Genomic DNA, 17,800 nt, shown 5'->3' with positions numbered 1-17,800 from the left:
AAAGACCCAGGTTTGATGGCCAGGACACACACAGTAGCAGGCGAGGGGCCTGCCAGGAATGACCATGTTCACCCTAATATTCACTACTGGGTGGAGCCACAGCACCCCATCCCTCCCTTAAGGTGAGTAGGGTCACTGCAAACCTGAATGTGGCTAAGCCTGCCTCCTGGGGCTCACCCTGCTTGAAACGAGGACTTTGCTTCACTAAATGCAATGGTACCTTTGAGTTTAAATTCACAACTCCGTGGCTTGATTGGCACCTGAAATGTCAGAGGCAATGGTAATGGGGACATTGCTCACCGTGCCTTCTCTCCAGCAGGAACCTGCCTATGGATCCCGGGTCCTCCTGTGTGAGTAGAAGTCCTCACCACTTTGGAGCCAGACACTGGCAAATGTGGGTCTCGAGCTGCTTGGAAAAAGACATGACACGTGTTGGAGTCATAGGCTTGAGGAAGAGGATGGTTAATCTCATGGACAGCCCTAGGCTGTGATAACTTCGAGCTCACATTTTTTCCATGGAAGCAGGCCAGGCCTCGCTAATGACGCTTACACACTTGGGGCTAAAGAATGAGTCGGGGGAAGGCTGAGAGTATCGTGCATGGCTGAAAGGCTGGACTGAGAGAAGCTGGCATAGACTCCAGATCCTTCAAGACAGTTTTATGTTCATTCAGAACCACCAAGACTCTCTTCCAAATACACTCAGTTTTCTCGTTACGTTCTAGTCAACACGAAGCACAGATAAATAAATGCCACCTTATCCTGGTCTGACCAAATATCTCCCCCCCCCTCTGGGCTTGCATGAGAAACAGTTCCATATTCCATGTAATACTATGTTTATAGGCCATGGAAACATGCTTTCGCTGTAAGCAGCTTAGCTTCCTCATTACCACCGTCCTCCATCTCTAATTCCTCCGTGTCCTCTTGCTCTCTGTTAGTCGCTCTGCACTACTGTAACAGATATGTGGCCTGGTAAAGTTATAGAGAACAAAGCTTCATTTTTGCTCCTGATCCTGGAGGTTTTGGTCCATGACTACTGGGTCACATAGCTTTGGCCATGGTAAGACAGAACATGGTGGGTGGAGGGGGTCGCATAGTGCAGCAAAGCTGCTCATCTCAAGACTGAAACACAAAATGGAAAAACAAGGGGAAAGGCAGGAGACCCACAGTCTGCTTTCGGGGCCTGTGTCCGATGTCCTTCCCTTTAGGCCTAGCTTGTAAGAGTTCCAGCACCTAACTGTAAAGTGGGTACAGCCACTGTTGATGGTACTGGGGCGGGTTCTCGGAAAACCACAACTAGAATTACCTTGTGATACAACCAAACACTGAGCATGTATATGAAGGATGTTAGGCCGGTAGACCACAAGGCTCCCTGCACAGCTATATTTATCATTGTCCCATTCACAAGAGGCCAGAAATGGAACCGGCCTAAGTATCCATTAGCAGACAAAGACTTGATCCAGCCTTAAAGAAAACTGACATCCTGACCTCTGTATAGGAAGAGGGATAGAATTAGAAATTATTACGTTCACCAAAATAAGTCAGATCTGAGACAGCACATTTTTCTTAGAACTGTGTGTGTATGTGGAAAGGGGGTCATGAGAGGGGAAAACATTTCTAGAAGAAGAAAAAAGAGAGAAAGGTGGCCAACAGGAGGGGACAGGAAGGCAGTGGAAAGATCAGAAAACCTATGAAGCAAGCTGGTGAAGCCATTTAATATCTAATGAAATAGACTTCAAATCAAAACTAATCAGAAGAGTCAGGGAACAACACTACATCTACACACTCAAAGAAAAAAATCCACCAAGATGGCATTTCAATTGTTAACATCTTTCTCCCAAACACAGGGGCGTGCAATTTCACAAAAACACTCTTTCTGCTTAAATCATATATTGTCCCTCACACACTGATAGTGGGGGCCTTCAGTACCCCAATCTCATCAATGGATAGGTCACCCAGACAAAAACTAGACAAGTGCTTGAGCTAACTGGCGTTCTAGACCAAATGGATCTAATGGAAATTTACACAACATTCCACCCACACTTGAAATAACTTATCTTCCTCTCTGATCATATGCTCAGACACAAAGCAAGTCTCAACAGATACAAGAAAATTGAAAACTCCTGCATCCTACCAGACAAGCACAAATTAAAGCTGGAGATCAACAACAGAAAGCTTACAAACTCATGCAAACTGAACACCTCTCTTCTGAGTGGGAAAAATAGGTCAAGATAGAAATTAAGAAAGAAATTAAAACCTTTTTAAAATTGAAGAAAATGAATATACAACATATATAAACTTATGGGATACCCTGAAAGCTGTTCCAAGAGGCAAGCTCACAGCACTAAATGCCAACATAAAATCTGAAGAGAGCCACTAGCAACTTAACAGCACGTCTAAAAAAACTCTAGAACAAAAAGAAATAATCACACTCCAGAGGAATAGATGGCCATAAATAAACTCAGGGCTGAAATCAATAAAATAGAAACAACGAACAATTTGAAGAGCCAATGAAACAAAGAGTTGATTCTTTGAGAAAATCAACAAGATAGGCAAACCCTTATCCAAACTTAGCAAAAGACACAGAGAATATCCAAATTAACAAAAATCAGAAATAAGAAGGAACATAACAGACACAGAGGAAATAAAGAGAATTGCAAGGATATACTTTAAAAATATGTACTCCATCAAACTGGAAAATCTAAAATGGATAATTATATCTTGATAGTTAAATCAAGATCAGATAAGCAATTTAAACACACTTACAACCCCTAGTACATAGAAGCCATTAAAATTCTCCTATCCAAAAAAGTCCAGGGCCAGATGGTTTTAACATACAATTCTATCAGACTTTCAAAGAAAAGTTAATACCAATATTCCTCAAATTATCCCACAAGAGGGGGAAAATGCCTCCTTACCCTTCACCCCTTATTGCCCGCAACAGATGAGAGAGCTGGCCACCCTCTTACAAGCTGCAGTACTCAGGAAGGCTCTGCCCTTAGCCTAGGCAGCACAGCGAGAGCTGTCCCCACCTGACATGTGGAGGAGACATGCCCTTCCCCCCACCCCCTGCCCATCACTGCCTGAGACAGGTGGAGGAGCCTGCTGCAGGGTCATTCGATCCGATCCGAAGGGCTGTTTCTGCCCCTCACTAACTGCAGCGCTCTGGAGAGTGGTCCCTGTACCTCACCTGGGCAGCACAGCAGAACTGGCCCCGATGGTGCAGGTGTGGGGTCGTCGACCCTGAGGACACGAAAACATGAGAACTAGTTCCAGCCCTTGTTCCGTTCTGCAGGAGGTGTAGGAGGCAGCAACGCTGGAGAGTTCACCCTGATGGTGATGACAGGGAGAACTGGCAGGGACCAACCTTGCAACTGCCCAGGCCCAGAACCAGGGTTGTGATTTGGCCTGCCCCCAGCATTCACCCCATTTATGAGCTGCTGACCACAACACAGGGCAACAACAGGATATCCAAGGAGAGACCCAGTGAGGGCCCAGTATTGATTGTGTAGTAGAAACCAGAGGCCTCCAACCAAACCAATGACTTTTCAACGAGCATTCACAAAACCCATATATGGAATAGAGGGTTTACTGCGGGGCTCACTGTGTCATGTGTCACATTGCAGCTTCCAATATGAGAGTTTTAATTTTTTCCTCTTTTTTCTCAAATTTTGTTTTATTTTGGGAGGGAATGCAAGGGTAGAGGGTGGATGCTAAGAAAAGGGAAACAAACGGGATCAAGATACAAGATGTAGAAGGCGCATAGGAAAAATAAAAAGTGGAAAAAGTTATCCCATAAAATAGAAGCAGAAGGAACATTGCCCAGCTCATTTTACGAGACCAAAGTTGCATTGATACCCAAACTACACAAAGGTTTAACAAAGAAAATTACAATTTCCCTCATTGACATTGACACAAAAAACACACAATAAAACTCTTGAAAATTGAATCCAAAACATGTCAGAAAGTCAGCCACTAAGATCAAGTAGGCTTCATCCCAGAGAAGCAACGATGATTCAATATACAACAATCAATAAATGTAATCCACTATATAAACAAACCAAAAGGAAAGAAACCCACATAATCATCTCATTAGATGCAGAAAAGACCTTTGACAAACATCCAACACTTCTCCAGATAAAAGTCCTGGAGAGCTTAGGGGTACAAGGGACGAACTTCAGTATAATAAAAGCTGTTTACAGCAAGCCCATAGCCAACATTGACTTAGAGAGAAAATAATAATTCCACTAAAATCAGGAACGAGGCAAGGTGTTCACTCTCTCCATGCCTGTTTAATATAGTTCTTGAGGTCTTAGCTAGAGCAATAAGACAGCTGAAGGGGTGGGGGGGGGGCACCTGTATTTCCCTAGAGCAATAAGACAGCTGAAAGGGTGGGCACCTGTATTTCCCTAGAGCAATAAGACAGCTGAGGGGGGGGGGCACCTGTATTTCCCTAGAGCAATAAGACAGCTGAGGGGGGGGGGCACATGTACTTCCCTCGAGCAATAAGACAGCTGAAGGGGGGGGGGGCACATGTATTTCCCTAGAGCAATAAGACAGCTGAAGGGGGGGCACATGTATTTCCCTGGGAGGGGAGTGGAATAGACTGGATTAGACTAACGCAGCGAGCACAGGCTTGACACGGGTCTGCGGTAAGTCCTCCATCTGTATATTACAGTTTCCAGTGTAGTATGCTTCTCATGGGTGTGTGAACAAGTGGGTCCCTAATTCTGATGCCTTCTCTTGGGGCTCTTTGCCTTCTGTTAGCTTGCCTTCTCTAACTTTGAGATAATGGCTTTTGTTTTATCTTGTGTTTTATTTTGTTATGTTTTGTTTTTATCTCTCAGAAGCCTGTTCTTTTCTAATGAGACAGGGAAAGGGAGTTGATCCGGCTGGGAGGGGACAAGGAGGGGAAACTATAATCAGGACATATAGTGCATGAGAAAATAATCTATTTCTAATAAGAGGGGAGGAAAAGAATTGGGAATGCACTTCTTTTGTAAGCTAATTTTAAAAAGCTAAGATGAAGCCCCCTCTCCCGCAACCAGGCACTGCCTCCATTTAACCTGGTCTTGGGACACACCTACATTTCAAACTCCAACACATTCCTTAACCCGCTGAGATTCTCTCAGTAGTCCCAATGTGGCAGGTGGCTTTTAATCCCATCACTTCAAAGCAGTGACACAGCTGGGCACCCACCTGGTCGCTCCTATCCCCTGAAGTGGGAATAGAACTCCCAGTGTCCTGCAGGGCTGATTCTGGGGGAAAGGAACAAAGGGCAAAGAGACCCCATCAACCAGGGTTTCTGTGAAGTGGCTTTTGCTCTGTCCATTGTCCCACAGTGCCACCTGCTGGCACATATAGGGAACTCCACGGTTGCTGAATTTCCTAGTCATTTTATTTACTTGGTCTGTTTAATTGGAAGGTGTTGTTGGAGATTCACATGCGCAGAAGCCCAGAAGCCTTTCCATTTCATCTGCTGTGGTGTGTGTGTGTGTGTGTGTGTGTGTGTGTGTGTGTGTGTGTGTGTGTGTGTGTGTGTGTGTGTGTGTGTGTGTGTGTGTGTATGTGGTGTTCTTAGAGTTGTATACACATGGGCACTTTGAGAAACTGAAGACCTTGGTTATCAGCAGACTCTTGAGTGTGGTATGCGCAGCCTACTCTTACCTGTCCTGGTGGCTTCCCCAGAACCATATCATAGATGCTGAGAGCACACACCTGCTCATTCCTTCTTACTACATCACCTGCAATCCTGTAGGGGCAGACAGGCTGTAGAAATGACAGAGGCGTCCTCCTGTCATGGATGACAGTTTCTGCCTCCCACTCCAGAAATATCCTAAAGTATTTCAAGCCTGACACCAAACTGAGCTTCCTTCCCTTGACTCCAGCAGGGGCTTCCCAGCTCATTGTCCAAAGCACAGAATTCAGTGGTGACCTCAGGACTCCAGACAGGCCTCATGCCTTAGAATAGGTGAAGCCATTGATAAATGTGTTGCCTTCCCGTATATTGTAGAGGCTCAGGAGCACTGGGTGGGTTTCTACTCTCCAATCAGATGGATGGAAATAAACTACTAAGAACTACAGGAAGAAAACTCCGCATGGAGTCAGAAGTACGCCGGCTTGGTTCAGGAAAATACAAAGAAATTACATGATAGCAGGAAGAGCCACCTGGACTTTGTGACCAAGAGGAAGGGAGGGAGTATCATAATAAGGCCTAAGAACCCAACACTAAAACCATTCTAATACACAGGAAGTAGGAAGCAGCCACCTCAAAAGCATTGTCATCGCCATCTGTTCCTATGGGCTCCGTGCAGACCTCCAGTGTGTCGCCCTCGGCCGACGAGTGCCGTGAGCTGCAGGGGCCCAAGAGCACAGCTCTTCCCTCTTGTTACTCTCATAGAAACTCGGGGCAGTCATAGTAACTTGAATCCTCAGTCCAACCCATCTTCAGTCCTAGGAAAATTGGCCCTCACCCCCTCCCTTAAGACTGCCCTGATGGGGAAACTATCAACCAATCACATGTAATTAGGGTGTGGCCACCTGGAGCCCAGGTAGAAAAACCTGGGGATGCAGGTGCGCGCCAGACCGATCGGATTTCGGAACTCCCATTCATGTATAAGTTTCCCTCTTTAACCATTAAAGTATTCCTGTTACTCTTGAGCTAGCCTGATTACTTATCATGTCGGCCTAATTCACGACACTGCCCTGTGACAAGCATGCCCTCCCTGTGTCTAATCCACCAGTCTGGCCCATGCAGGTTCATCGCCAGGGGTGTGCCATGGGCCTTCAGTCCTGCTTCTGCACAGCAATTCGTCTCCTTTCTCAGGCTCAGCACAAAAGCACAACACTCCTGAATCCTCTTTGCTCATGTTTAACCATCTCGTCTCTCCTCCCCCACCTTTCCCACCTAAACGATTAGACTACGCTTTTCTTTTACTAACGTGTCTCTAAGGATAAAAGAGGCAGTCTTGAGCCTGGCACCGTGGGAGTGAGAGGAAGAGACAAACTCCTGCTTCCCACTTGTCCAAACCTGGGGCAGAGGAGGTTTCTTCTCCCTCTGTGGGCATCCCTCGCCCCTTTGTCCTTCCTCTCTTCCCCACAGATGCAGCACAGGACTCAAAAGAGGTTGAACTGGAGATGACCCCACTCCTCCCCCTCCTGGTACCAACACCAGTAGCCAGTGCTGCCTTTGCTCTGGAACTAGAGCCCACAAGTGCCATTAGACTCAGTTCAGTTAGGCCAGGTAGAGTAAATCTTCCCTTAGGAGCTGGAGGGTATCCCACACTGGAGTGTAAAGGAACTAAGAAAGAAGTCTAGTTTGATCTGAGAGGCAGTGCTTGATCTGTTCCTCCTGGAAAACACTAGCCACAGGTCCTTGGTCAGGAGTGGGACTGGGTAGGCAAACCTAGGCAGAGTGGGATCCCTGACATTTCCAGGAGTGGGATTCTCAAGAAGGGACAGGGATGTCTTAGTCCCAGATGCCTTGTTTTCCTAAATGGTAATTCCAGTCAGGACAGGGCTGTCACATCAACCTTGAGGTCTACAGAGAAGGGAGGATAAAGAGGTGTGACACCTTCCTTTGGATGACCCAGCAGAGTAGGACACACCCTTCTCAGACCTCAGAAGTCCTTAGATGTTTGACTCCTGCAAGCTTAGCTCAGCAACCCAAAGAAGAGCCGTAGCCTCATAGGGTAGAAAGGAAGCTCAGTGTCCAGGTGGGTGGGACAGTCAAGGCGCCAATGGCTGCCATTCATCCCAAGATACTGCAGAAGGCTCACCCTGTGACACAGGATGACTGCCCTTCCTAGATGGAAAGCTGAGGCCAAGAGCCAGCAGCGTTTCCATCAGGCAAGCTCAGAGCAACCTTGGAATAGGCAATCCCTTACCTAGAAAGAACAAAGCCTGGGTAATTGATGGGCTGGCTGGGGCTGAGTAGCCATCCATGAGGAAGGAGGATCCTTCCTGCACAAGCAGCTCCAATCAACAAGACATTTTAGCACTAGGAAAACAGAAAAGTCTCTGCTGTTTCTTAGCTTTAGGAAATTGTTGTAATGTCTTACTTGCTCTATAAATTTTTTTGAGATGTCACTTAGACACTAGCTGTTGGGCATTGCCATAAATATTTAATTATATTTCCTAGTGCAAAGTCTAATTGGTCTTAACAATAAAAACCCGGATTCAGATATATCAGGGTAAATGCTAAAAGATCAGAGAAGCAGACCAGCCAGCCACTGATTCTTACCTCTACTGAATCCTCAGACCGAAGAGTCGATCCTGTCTCCGCGGATCCTCATGCTGAAAGCTGTATCTATGAAACCTCAGGCTGAATCTGGAGGAGACAGAAGTGCAGAGCATTCAGCCTGAGGATTCATAGGGACGGATCCCCCCCTCCCCCGGGTCTGAGGATTCAGTAGAGGTAAGAACTAACGGCCGGCTCCTTTAGCTCTCTGATCTTTCAGCACTTACCCCGATGTCTGACTCCGGGTTTTTATTATCAAGACTGACTAGAATTTGTGCTATGTCATTTAAATATTTTTGCTTTTAATTTAGAGGAAGAACATTCTGTATCTGTCTACACAGTGACAAAAATATCAAAAACAAGGCCTCTATTAAAGTAATTGTATAATTTATCATAACTGAATATATCTGAATATTTTCCGTAAAGCATGGGAAAGAGAAAAAAGCACACACTTCTGAGATGACAGAGATGCGTCTCTATAGGGAAAGTGTTTCAACTGATTGTTGTTGAAGTTACGCAAATGTCAGGGAAAGCCATTTAGGTGGATCCTGTGTCCATTTAGGTGCCACCTGAGCAGACGTCATGTAAGAAACAACAGGCAATACCGCCCCTCCTCTGATTCAGTTTCCTGCAAAATACAAGCTCCCTGCCCACCTAGCCCTTAAACACATCAAAATCAAATTTGAAACATTGCCAGATGCCTGTGGGACTCAGGAATCTCAGGATATGACTGTTCTGTCCCTGCCACCAAGATGAGGAGGCTTAGGGCCAGGAAGGGGCTGCGGGTCAGATGTGGGCTGAGGGCACATGACTAAATAAAGAGCACGGAACAGCTAGAAACTAGAAACAGGAAGCGGTAAAACTCAGAATTCAGTTTTCACCTGTATGATGGATGCCTGTGGGAGAAACTAAACGCTGCAGCCAACGGGAGAGTGAAACACGGGCCAGGGAACATTTATCCGCTTACAGTCAGTGATTGTGCTGGGTGACCTGGGCTGCCACATGGACCACGGTGACATCCAGGCCCGGGCTGCAGCTGAGGTCATGTCTGGGTCCATGGCTCTACCACAGCCAGGGTCTGTGTGGATCCTGGCACGATCAGAGAGGACCATCCCAGAGTCGGGCCATTTCAACAGTGACTTGCTCTCTTGGTCCTTACAGATTTATCTGTTTGCTAAGGGAGCAAAGCCCCGAGGGACATCTTACATTCAAAGTCAGAACTCTGTAGTTCTAGAGTAAGCCTGGGGCTCTCAACCCTTCAGTGTCGTCATCCTTACCAACCGCTCCACTCCTAGGAATGTCATAAACATTAACAACGCTGCAAATATTTGGAGAGAGCCTTTCCCTGCCACCTCATCCATCTGTGCCCCTAGTTCCCATGGGGCCAGTGCAGGCATCTGTTAAGGATCCCTAAATGCCCGTGGTTGGGCCTGAAGGGCTCAAACCCAGCAGCTGTCGGGCTCCCTTGCCACCATCTGCGGAGTCATTAGCTTGCATGAATGTACCCGTCTGCTCTGGGAGTTTCAGAGACACTAACTCTTGTTAACAGGGGGAGTCCAGTGGTCCCCACTGTAAGAGGAATGGACTTTGGATGTGGTCATGGTTTGATCTGACCTTTCATGATAAGTTTTACTTGTGAATCGGGTGTTTTCCAGACCTTCAGGATTAGCTGTGACTCTGCATTTCTTTTTCTTTTATTGATTTTTTTTTTTTTTTTTTTGCGACAGTGTTAACTGTCCTAGCTGTCCTGGAACTAGCTCTTGCAGACCAGGCTGGCCTTGAACTCACAGAGATCCACCTACCTCTGCCTCCCAAGTTCTGGGACTAAAGGCATGCACTACCATACCTCTGCATTTCTCTAGTGCCTCTGTGAAAACATTTTCTGCCTGGTCTTTTCCACTTGATCCTATTTAGCATTTCTTCTCCTCTCCAAAGTCGCCTTCTGCCCCTCCATCTTTCCTCCCTGCCATACCCCTTTTGCTTTAATTACTGACACAGGATCTGTCACTTACTAACTGTGAAGGGATGAGCACAGGCCTCTGACCATATACTGTGGTGAGTGGAGAAAAAGGCATCTGCCTGAAGTCACCCAGCTCGTGGGTCTTGTGCAGAGTGGAGCCTGACAGGACAGAGGCGAGGCTGCTTGTCCCTGCCGTCTGCAGCAGGGCCCCGGGACATGAGGCACAGCAAGGTGCATAAAGTGAAGGACTTGCAATGGCACTGGGGGCTTTGTAAGCAGGGCATCCTTCAGGTGTGCAAGAGGAAGTGTGGTTCTCCAGAGGACAGTAAGGTGGTGATGGGTCAGAGCATAACTCAACACCGTGCCTTAGTCTGACCTGCTGCCCCTCCTCAAGTGATTTCTTCCCAGCTCAGAAAGTCAGCTCTTCCCCAAGGAATAGGAAAGGGTGATTTGCTGAGTAACCACCACATGTGACAACTGCCCTTGCAAGTGACACCTCACTGAACTTCCCTGATCTGTGACATTCAAGAAACACCTTGAATTAACTCAAAAAATCAGTAGCCCTCCTGTACACAGATGATAAAGGGGCTGAGAAAGAAATAAGAGAACTATCACCCTTTACAATAGCCACAAATAGCATGAGATATCTTAGAGTAACTCTAACCAAACAAGCAGAAGACTTGTATGACAAAAACTTTAAATCTTTGAAGAGAAAAATTGAAGAAGACACCAGAAAGTGGAAAGATCTCCTATGCTCTTGGGTTGGTAGAATTAGCATAGTAAAAATGTCAATCTTACCAAAAGCAATCTACAGATTCAATGCAATGCCCATCAAAATCCCAGCAAAATTCTTCACAGACCTTGAGAAAATGGTACTCAAATTCATATGGAAAAGCAAAAAATCCAGGATAGCCAAAACAATCTGGTATAATAATAGAACTTCTGGAGGCATCACAATCTCTGACTTCAAACTCTACCACAGAGCTACAGTACTGAAAACAGCCTGGTATTGGCATAAAAACAGACTGGAGGACCAATAGAACCGAATAGAAGACCTGGATATTAATCCACACACCTTTGAACACCTAATTTTTGATAGAAGCCAAGAATATGAAATGGAAAAAAGAAAGCATATTTAACAAATGGTGCTGGCAAAACTGGATATCAACATGTAGAAGAATGAAAATAGGCCCATATCTATTACCATGCACAAAACTCAAGTCCAAATGGATCAAAGACCACGACATAAAGCCAACTACACTGAACCTCATAGAAGAGAAAGTGGGAAGTACACTTGAACACATTGGCACTGGAGACCACTTCCTAAATATAACCCTAGCAGCACAGACACTGCAAGAAACAATTAATGAATGGGACCTCCTGAAACTGAAAAGCTTCTGTAAAGCAAAGGACATGGTCAACAAAACAAAATGGCAGCCTACAGAATGGGAAAAGATCTTCACTAACTTCACATAAGGCAAAGATCTGATCTCCAAAATATACAAAGAACTCAAGAAATTGGTCATCAAAAGAACAATAATCCAATAAAAAAAAAAACAAAAAAACAGAGTACTGACCTAGCCAGAGAACTCTCAACAGAGGAACCTAAAATGGCAGAAAGACACTTAAGGAAACGGTCAACATCCTTCAACATCAGAGAAATTCAAATCAAAACAACTCTGCGATTCCATCTTACACCTATAAGAATGGCAAAGATCAAAATCACTGATAACAACTTATGCTGGAGAGGTTGTAGGGAAAAGGGAACACTTCTGCATTGCTGGTAAGAATGCAAGCTGGTACAGCCCCTTTGTATGAGAGTATGGCAATTTCTCAGAAAATTAGAAAACAACCTTCCTCAAGACGCAGCAATACCACTTTTGGGTATATATCCAAAGGATGCTCAATCATCCCACAAGGACATGTGCTCAACTATGCTCATAGCAACATTGTTTATCACAGTCAGAACCTGGGAACAACCTAAATGCCCCTTGATCAAAGAATGAATAGGGAAAATGTGGTACATTTACAAAATGGAGTACTACACACCAAAAAAAAAAAATAATGACATCTTGAATTTTGCAGGCAAATGAATGGAGCTAGGAAACATTATTTTGAGTGAGGTAACCTAGACACAGAAAGACAATTATCATATGTACTCACTCATAAGTGGTTTTTAAACATAAAGCAAAGAAAACCAGCCTACAAATCACAATCCCAGAGAACCTAGAAAACAATGAGGACCCTAAGAGAGACATACATAGATCTAATCTACATGGGAAATAGAAAAAGACACGATCTCCTGAGCAAAATGGGAGCATTGGGGATCTTGGGAGAGGGTTGAAGGGGTGGGGGGGGAGCAGAGAAAATGTTGAGCTCAATAAAAATCAATAAAAAAAAGAAAAGAAAAAAGAAAGCCCTTGAGCTGTAGCTTCAATCTGCCGAGTCTTCAGGTACGACATGGACACACACGCACACATGCATGCACACCAGGCTTGTATCATGATGAGCAAGTAAGGATCCATGATCATACAGCTGTGAGCGCAAAAGAAATAGCTTTCTGGGGGACAGTTTCAGTGTCCCGGTCAGCTTTATTCCAGAGTGAGGAGAAATATACAGGATGGAGCAGCGGCTGGGGCATTGCCTCATTTGTGTTTGGCAGCACAGTCCTACTATACAGCTGGAGCACAATGCCTATCAGATGGGCAGCGGCAGGGAGAGCATTGGCAGGAATCTATGTCAAAGGCCACACTTAAGATAGGCCAGGCATCCACACTCAGGGGCAGCTCCCACATAAAGTCAGGCAGAGAGCCAGAGGCCCTGCTTGGGGTAGAGTCCTCCATTTTGCCCCCAGTGCTGGACAGATGTGATGGACTACACAGCCTTAAGCAATGGGCCCTTCCAACAGAGGGAGAAGGGTCGCTGGTTTAGGGGCTTTCCCCCAGACAAGACATGGAAGGCTGGGTGGGTTTGTTCTTCAGAGGTCCCATGACCAGGTGCAGTGATTTTCACTGCCTCCCCCTGAACCCCAAGTCTGCTTTGCAAATGGCCATTGTGAGACTCTGGTCCATGGATGAAGAGCCCTTGTTTCTTGAAAGTGTAAAGGAACCCTCCTATTTTCTCACTTTTGTATGATCTAAACCTTCTAAGATTTAGTTTGATTTTCAAAGAAGGGACATTGTCTCAGTTATCCAGATAACCCTCTTCAATGGCTGATGGAATCAGGTCTTCTATCTTCAGAGTCTGAGATGTAAGATTCTGGGCTTTCTTCAGCCAGGGTTGCTAAATACCACTATGTAGTGTCACCCACTGGCCCCCTACCTCTTCTCAGAGGATCTCAGTCTACAACCACACAGCATGACCTGTGGTCAGCTTGGAGCAAGCAAGGCAGGGCTTCCATGACAGTGATGCTACCCAGAAAATGCTGAGAACTCTGGGGGCTGCCAGTGGCAGGTGATGATGTGCACAGGAACAGGCAAGTCTCCCAGGACAAGAAAGCATTTATGGAAAGAACCCATCTTCTGGAGATGCTTAAGCAATTCAAAGGCAGAAATATTTCCTGGAACCTCCAGAGTCAGGTAGAAAGTTGGGCCAGCACCCTGGATATAGACTGCTGGATTCCAAAGAACAACATAGGTCTCACTGCTTGGACTCATCCGGGGCCTACAGGTTCTGATCATTTCTGTAAGGCCTTTTCAGTCCCTTCTTCTAGATGAGGGTTCCAACATCCCAGGGTAAACCCTACTTCTGCAAGGTTGGGCAGGGATATGGTCACAGACGGACATCTGATCAGTTGTCTGAGTAGCCATTGAACCAGTCTTGGAAGTTGAGTGACCCAACCCAAAGAGCTGAGTCCGTTTCTAAAGCAAAGGAAGGTTGGGTAGAGCCCTTAAAGTCAGGTCTAGAGAAGGGGAACCTCAGCCTCCTAGAGACATCATGGGAACAGCTCATATCTGCTCTATCATAGTAAATACTCTGCTGGACTCTCTTGGGGCTAGGGTGAGGGATATTGGAAAGTCTAAGACCTTCCCAGGGCCCCAGCTCCCTCTAAGTGCAATTTCATCCTTGTGTTGACTGGGCTTCCCTAGCACAATAGATGGTCTGCATAAACCAGGCAGAAGCCGTCCTGCCACATGGTTTGATTTAGAAGTTGGGTCAATGACCCTCTGAGATCCGGAGTTCATTAGAGCTGTTTTGTCCTTTTGGGACTCAGTACTAGAAAAGCTGTTTGGGGGAGGAGACGGGACCATACTGCCTCTGAGTGAATTGGAGACCCACCACATACAGGGGTGACTCAAACCAGTTTTCCCAGCATGAGATCCAGAGGGTGAAGCACATCTCACAGAATGTAGCTCAGCCTGACAGGGATATGCCCAAGTAAGCTACAGCTGGCACAGCCATCATTGCCACAGAAGCAACACCGAGAAGGCTGGTGGATGAGAGATCTTTCTAGAAATTCAGCTGTGATGTTCAAACAAGCATATGCTAGAGCCATTTTTCCTTGAGGATGGAGAAAATACCACAGTATTTTCCAATAAGCTCAAGGAAATCCATTCCTTCCCATGTCTGGAAGTCATCCCAGGGCATGCCAGAGAGCAGTTAGGTTTTGCTCAGCAGCTCACTCTCTGGAGATGCAATCTGGATCATCTCAAGATGTGGTTGTGGGTAGCCGCCATTCCAGAGGAAAAGGCTGGATGCCGCATCCAGGCTGGATAGCAGGGAAGAGCTGCCTCACATTGGGGAAGCTAGTCAGAGCCAATGGGCTACTCTACTTCAAACCCAGCTGAGTCACAGAGAAGTGAGGAACTCTCCCATCACTGGGGACAAGAGCCCTCCAAACTCCACCTGAGACAGGCAAAGGGCTTTGCGAATCACTGTCCCTGCCTGTGAAGTCCTCCAGACAGGTTCCTTCTGAACCCCCCAGGGGGCCACCTTCCTATCACAAGCCAGGAGCTCACAGGGGCTCTATCATAAATCTACCTCCATGGTGTTCCTTCCTGCCTTCAGCCATCTTCTCCCACAGCAGCTTTTCCCTCTCTATGTTAGCCCATCTTGGAGTGAGGTGGCACCTCCTTCCACAGGTGGTCTTGGCTAGGCAGCATGCTCAAGTCATGAGCAGATGAGTAGGCAATCATCAGGAAAATAACTGTGGAGGGAAAATGTCTCTTAAAGTCAGTTTCTAGTGCAGAAATCTAGAGGGAGAGCATGACTAAGTTGTACATGGACAGCCGAACTACAGTAACAAACCGTTCGTGTAAACTCTAGGGGACAACATTGTTTATTGACAGCTCGTGACTGTGACAGGCACAAGAAAAGCAACTGACAAAAAGGTTTCCTCGTATGTTCCAGCCAGAATGCATTTTTAACATCTTCCGAAATGACCTTTGTCTTGTTTTATACATGCATTAGGGTTGAGTGGGTCACTTAAATGTTTTCAGCTTTGTTACTGAATTTTATAAGGACGACTCTGAATTACGGAGTTCTAGAATACTTCCCCGGACACCACTGTTCAACAAACTCTCTTTAATTAGCTGGGGACCTGCGCTGCCCCACAGACACAGCCATGCAAGTGTCAATGGAGCACCTGGGGTGTGCTGTCCTGTTACATATGCTCTGTGGGGCTAGTTGGCAGTGATGCAAAAGGAAGGGACTCAGAGAACTCTAAGTCACTCAGGGTGATATATGACCCTGTGTAGCTCCAAGAGGGTGCTTCAAACCCACACTATGCCAGGAGAGGCCCTGTGATTCTGTTGTCTAAGTTTCCTGAGTCTGTGTGCTGGTGTCCTGCTCCTATTGTCTTGGACTCGATCATCCACAGGTTCTGTAAGAACACCTACAAACAGAGGTCCCCGTCTGTGAGCCACAGCTAGCCCCAGTTGGTTTCTCAAGAGCTCCCACTAGTTCTCTTCTACAACCCCCCCCTCCCCGATCCCTAGGTGCCACATCAAAGAAGGCATGTCAGTAAGAACCTGGTTACAAACACACCAAAGAAACCCACCATCTTCCACAGCCTTTTCCTCCGAGTGAAAACACAAGGGGGCAGGAGCAGGGGGAAGGAGGGGGAGGCAGCTACAGAGATCCTGAGAGAGGTAGCATCCTCAGTGCCAACATGGTTCTGTGGCTTCCTCCCTCCAACCTAAATGGATCTGTAAGACAATCCTTGAACTCCTCAGGGTGACAGCTGTAAGCCATGCTTTCCTTCTGATGCAATAATAGGTGTGTCCTCTGGTTGCGTGAGTATGTGGCGTTATAATAGGTGCATTCTCTGTTTAAACGAGGATGTGATTTCATGGTAGGTACCCCCTCTGTTAAAGTGAGTATGACATCATGATAGGTATCATAACATATGGATGATATGATAGGCATGTCTGCTCACTAATGGGGTATGTGACATTATGATATGATGACAGACACACCCTCTGGTTAATGGAGTATGTGGCATTATGACAGATACACCCTCTGGTTAAGTGAGTATGCACAGTACAACACATTTTTCTCACCACTGTGGGCTAAAGGGGACCCTATTTCATGCCAAGGCCATGTGATATAGGCTAGCAGCTCCCCAACTCATATATCCTCCCACATCTCTTCTACAGGGCTCACATAAGTCCACATGTTCTGGTTGGGCATAACATGTGCTAACACCAGAATCAGTTCCCTCCATGGGACCTGGAAGGGGGTCACAGTTTCAGACATATTGCAATGGTAAAGAAAAAAATCTAAAATTTCAGGTAAAGGGATAGAAGTAAAAGAGATTATATTGAGTGGATTAACCCAGACCCAGAAAGACAAACTTAACTTTCTCATTCATGGTTCCTGCTTCACGTCTTTAGCTATGAATGCATAACCTGGAGTAACTGCAGAGACCAGGAGAGTAGAGGGGAATAGGAGTGGTGGGGAGGAGGAATTGAGAGTGGACTAGCAGGGTACAGCGATTTGGAGGAGGAAGTAGAAAATCGGGCGATTTTCTCTAATCAGGGAGGGAACAGATACATGCCGAAAGAGGAAGGAGGATAAAACGACAGTAAAGATGTCAGAAAAGTCATAAGGAATCATATCATTATCTATAAAACTGTTTACAATACAATTATGAATTAGTAGTAGTAGTAGTTATCATTATCATCCACATCTGGCTTGACAATTTTCCCCGCAAAGAGCCCCAGACTATGAAACACTAGGCATGAGGAGCCTGGACATGGATCTTTGGGACAATCCTTGTCTAATGCTCGGCAGGGTCACAGCTGTAAACCCTGCCTTCATTCTGGAACTGCTCAAGGTTTTTTCCATAGTTAATTCATCCAACAAACAAGAACACTTTTATTGGCTAAAAAAAAAAAAAAAAAGTGTATGGGGGGAGTAAAACACAAAATTAAAACCAGCCCATGTGTCTTCAGAAAATCTAGTTTTGGCCCAGAGTGTGGCCAGCTGTTCACAGAGTCTGTGATGAGACTGTCTGTTTCCATTCCACTGTTCCGTTCTGTTCTGACTTCTCAGTGGAAAACAGTGACCACAGCTGGAACCACAGCACAGAGTGTGTCTCCTGTGCGAAGAACAGGTCTGGAGGTGAAACTTTAAAAAGACAAGCTGTGGCGCTGAGGGCTGCC

The 17,800-nt window shown here is 46.0% G+C and overlaps 1 protein-coding gene across 1 annotated transcript in view; it reads left to right on the top strand.

The window, feature by feature from the left end:
• Tpo (thyroid peroxidase) overlaps positions 1-358 on the top strand; it is a 66,107-nt gene extending 65,749 nt beyond the window's left edge. The window contains exon 16 of the mRNA XM_026786039.1: positions 320-358. Within this exon, the coding sequence (XP_026641840.1) occupies positions 320-358 (39 nt within the window). The remainder of the gene's footprint in view (positions 1-319) is intronic.
• The last annotated feature ends 17,442 nt before the right edge of the window (positions 359-17,800 follow it).

The sequence above is a fragment of the Microtus ochrogaster genome, linkage group LG3 (genome assembly GCF_000317375.1).
Source record: "Microtus ochrogaster isolate Prairie Vole_2 linkage group LG3, MicOch1.0, whole genome shotgun sequence".
NCBI classification, from domain to species: domain Eukaryota; kingdom Metazoa; phylum Chordata; class Mammalia; order Rodentia; family Cricetidae; genus Microtus; species Microtus ochrogaster.
Note: the sequence above shows the minus strand (reverse complement) of the source record. Positions and strands in the feature narration are given on the sequence as shown.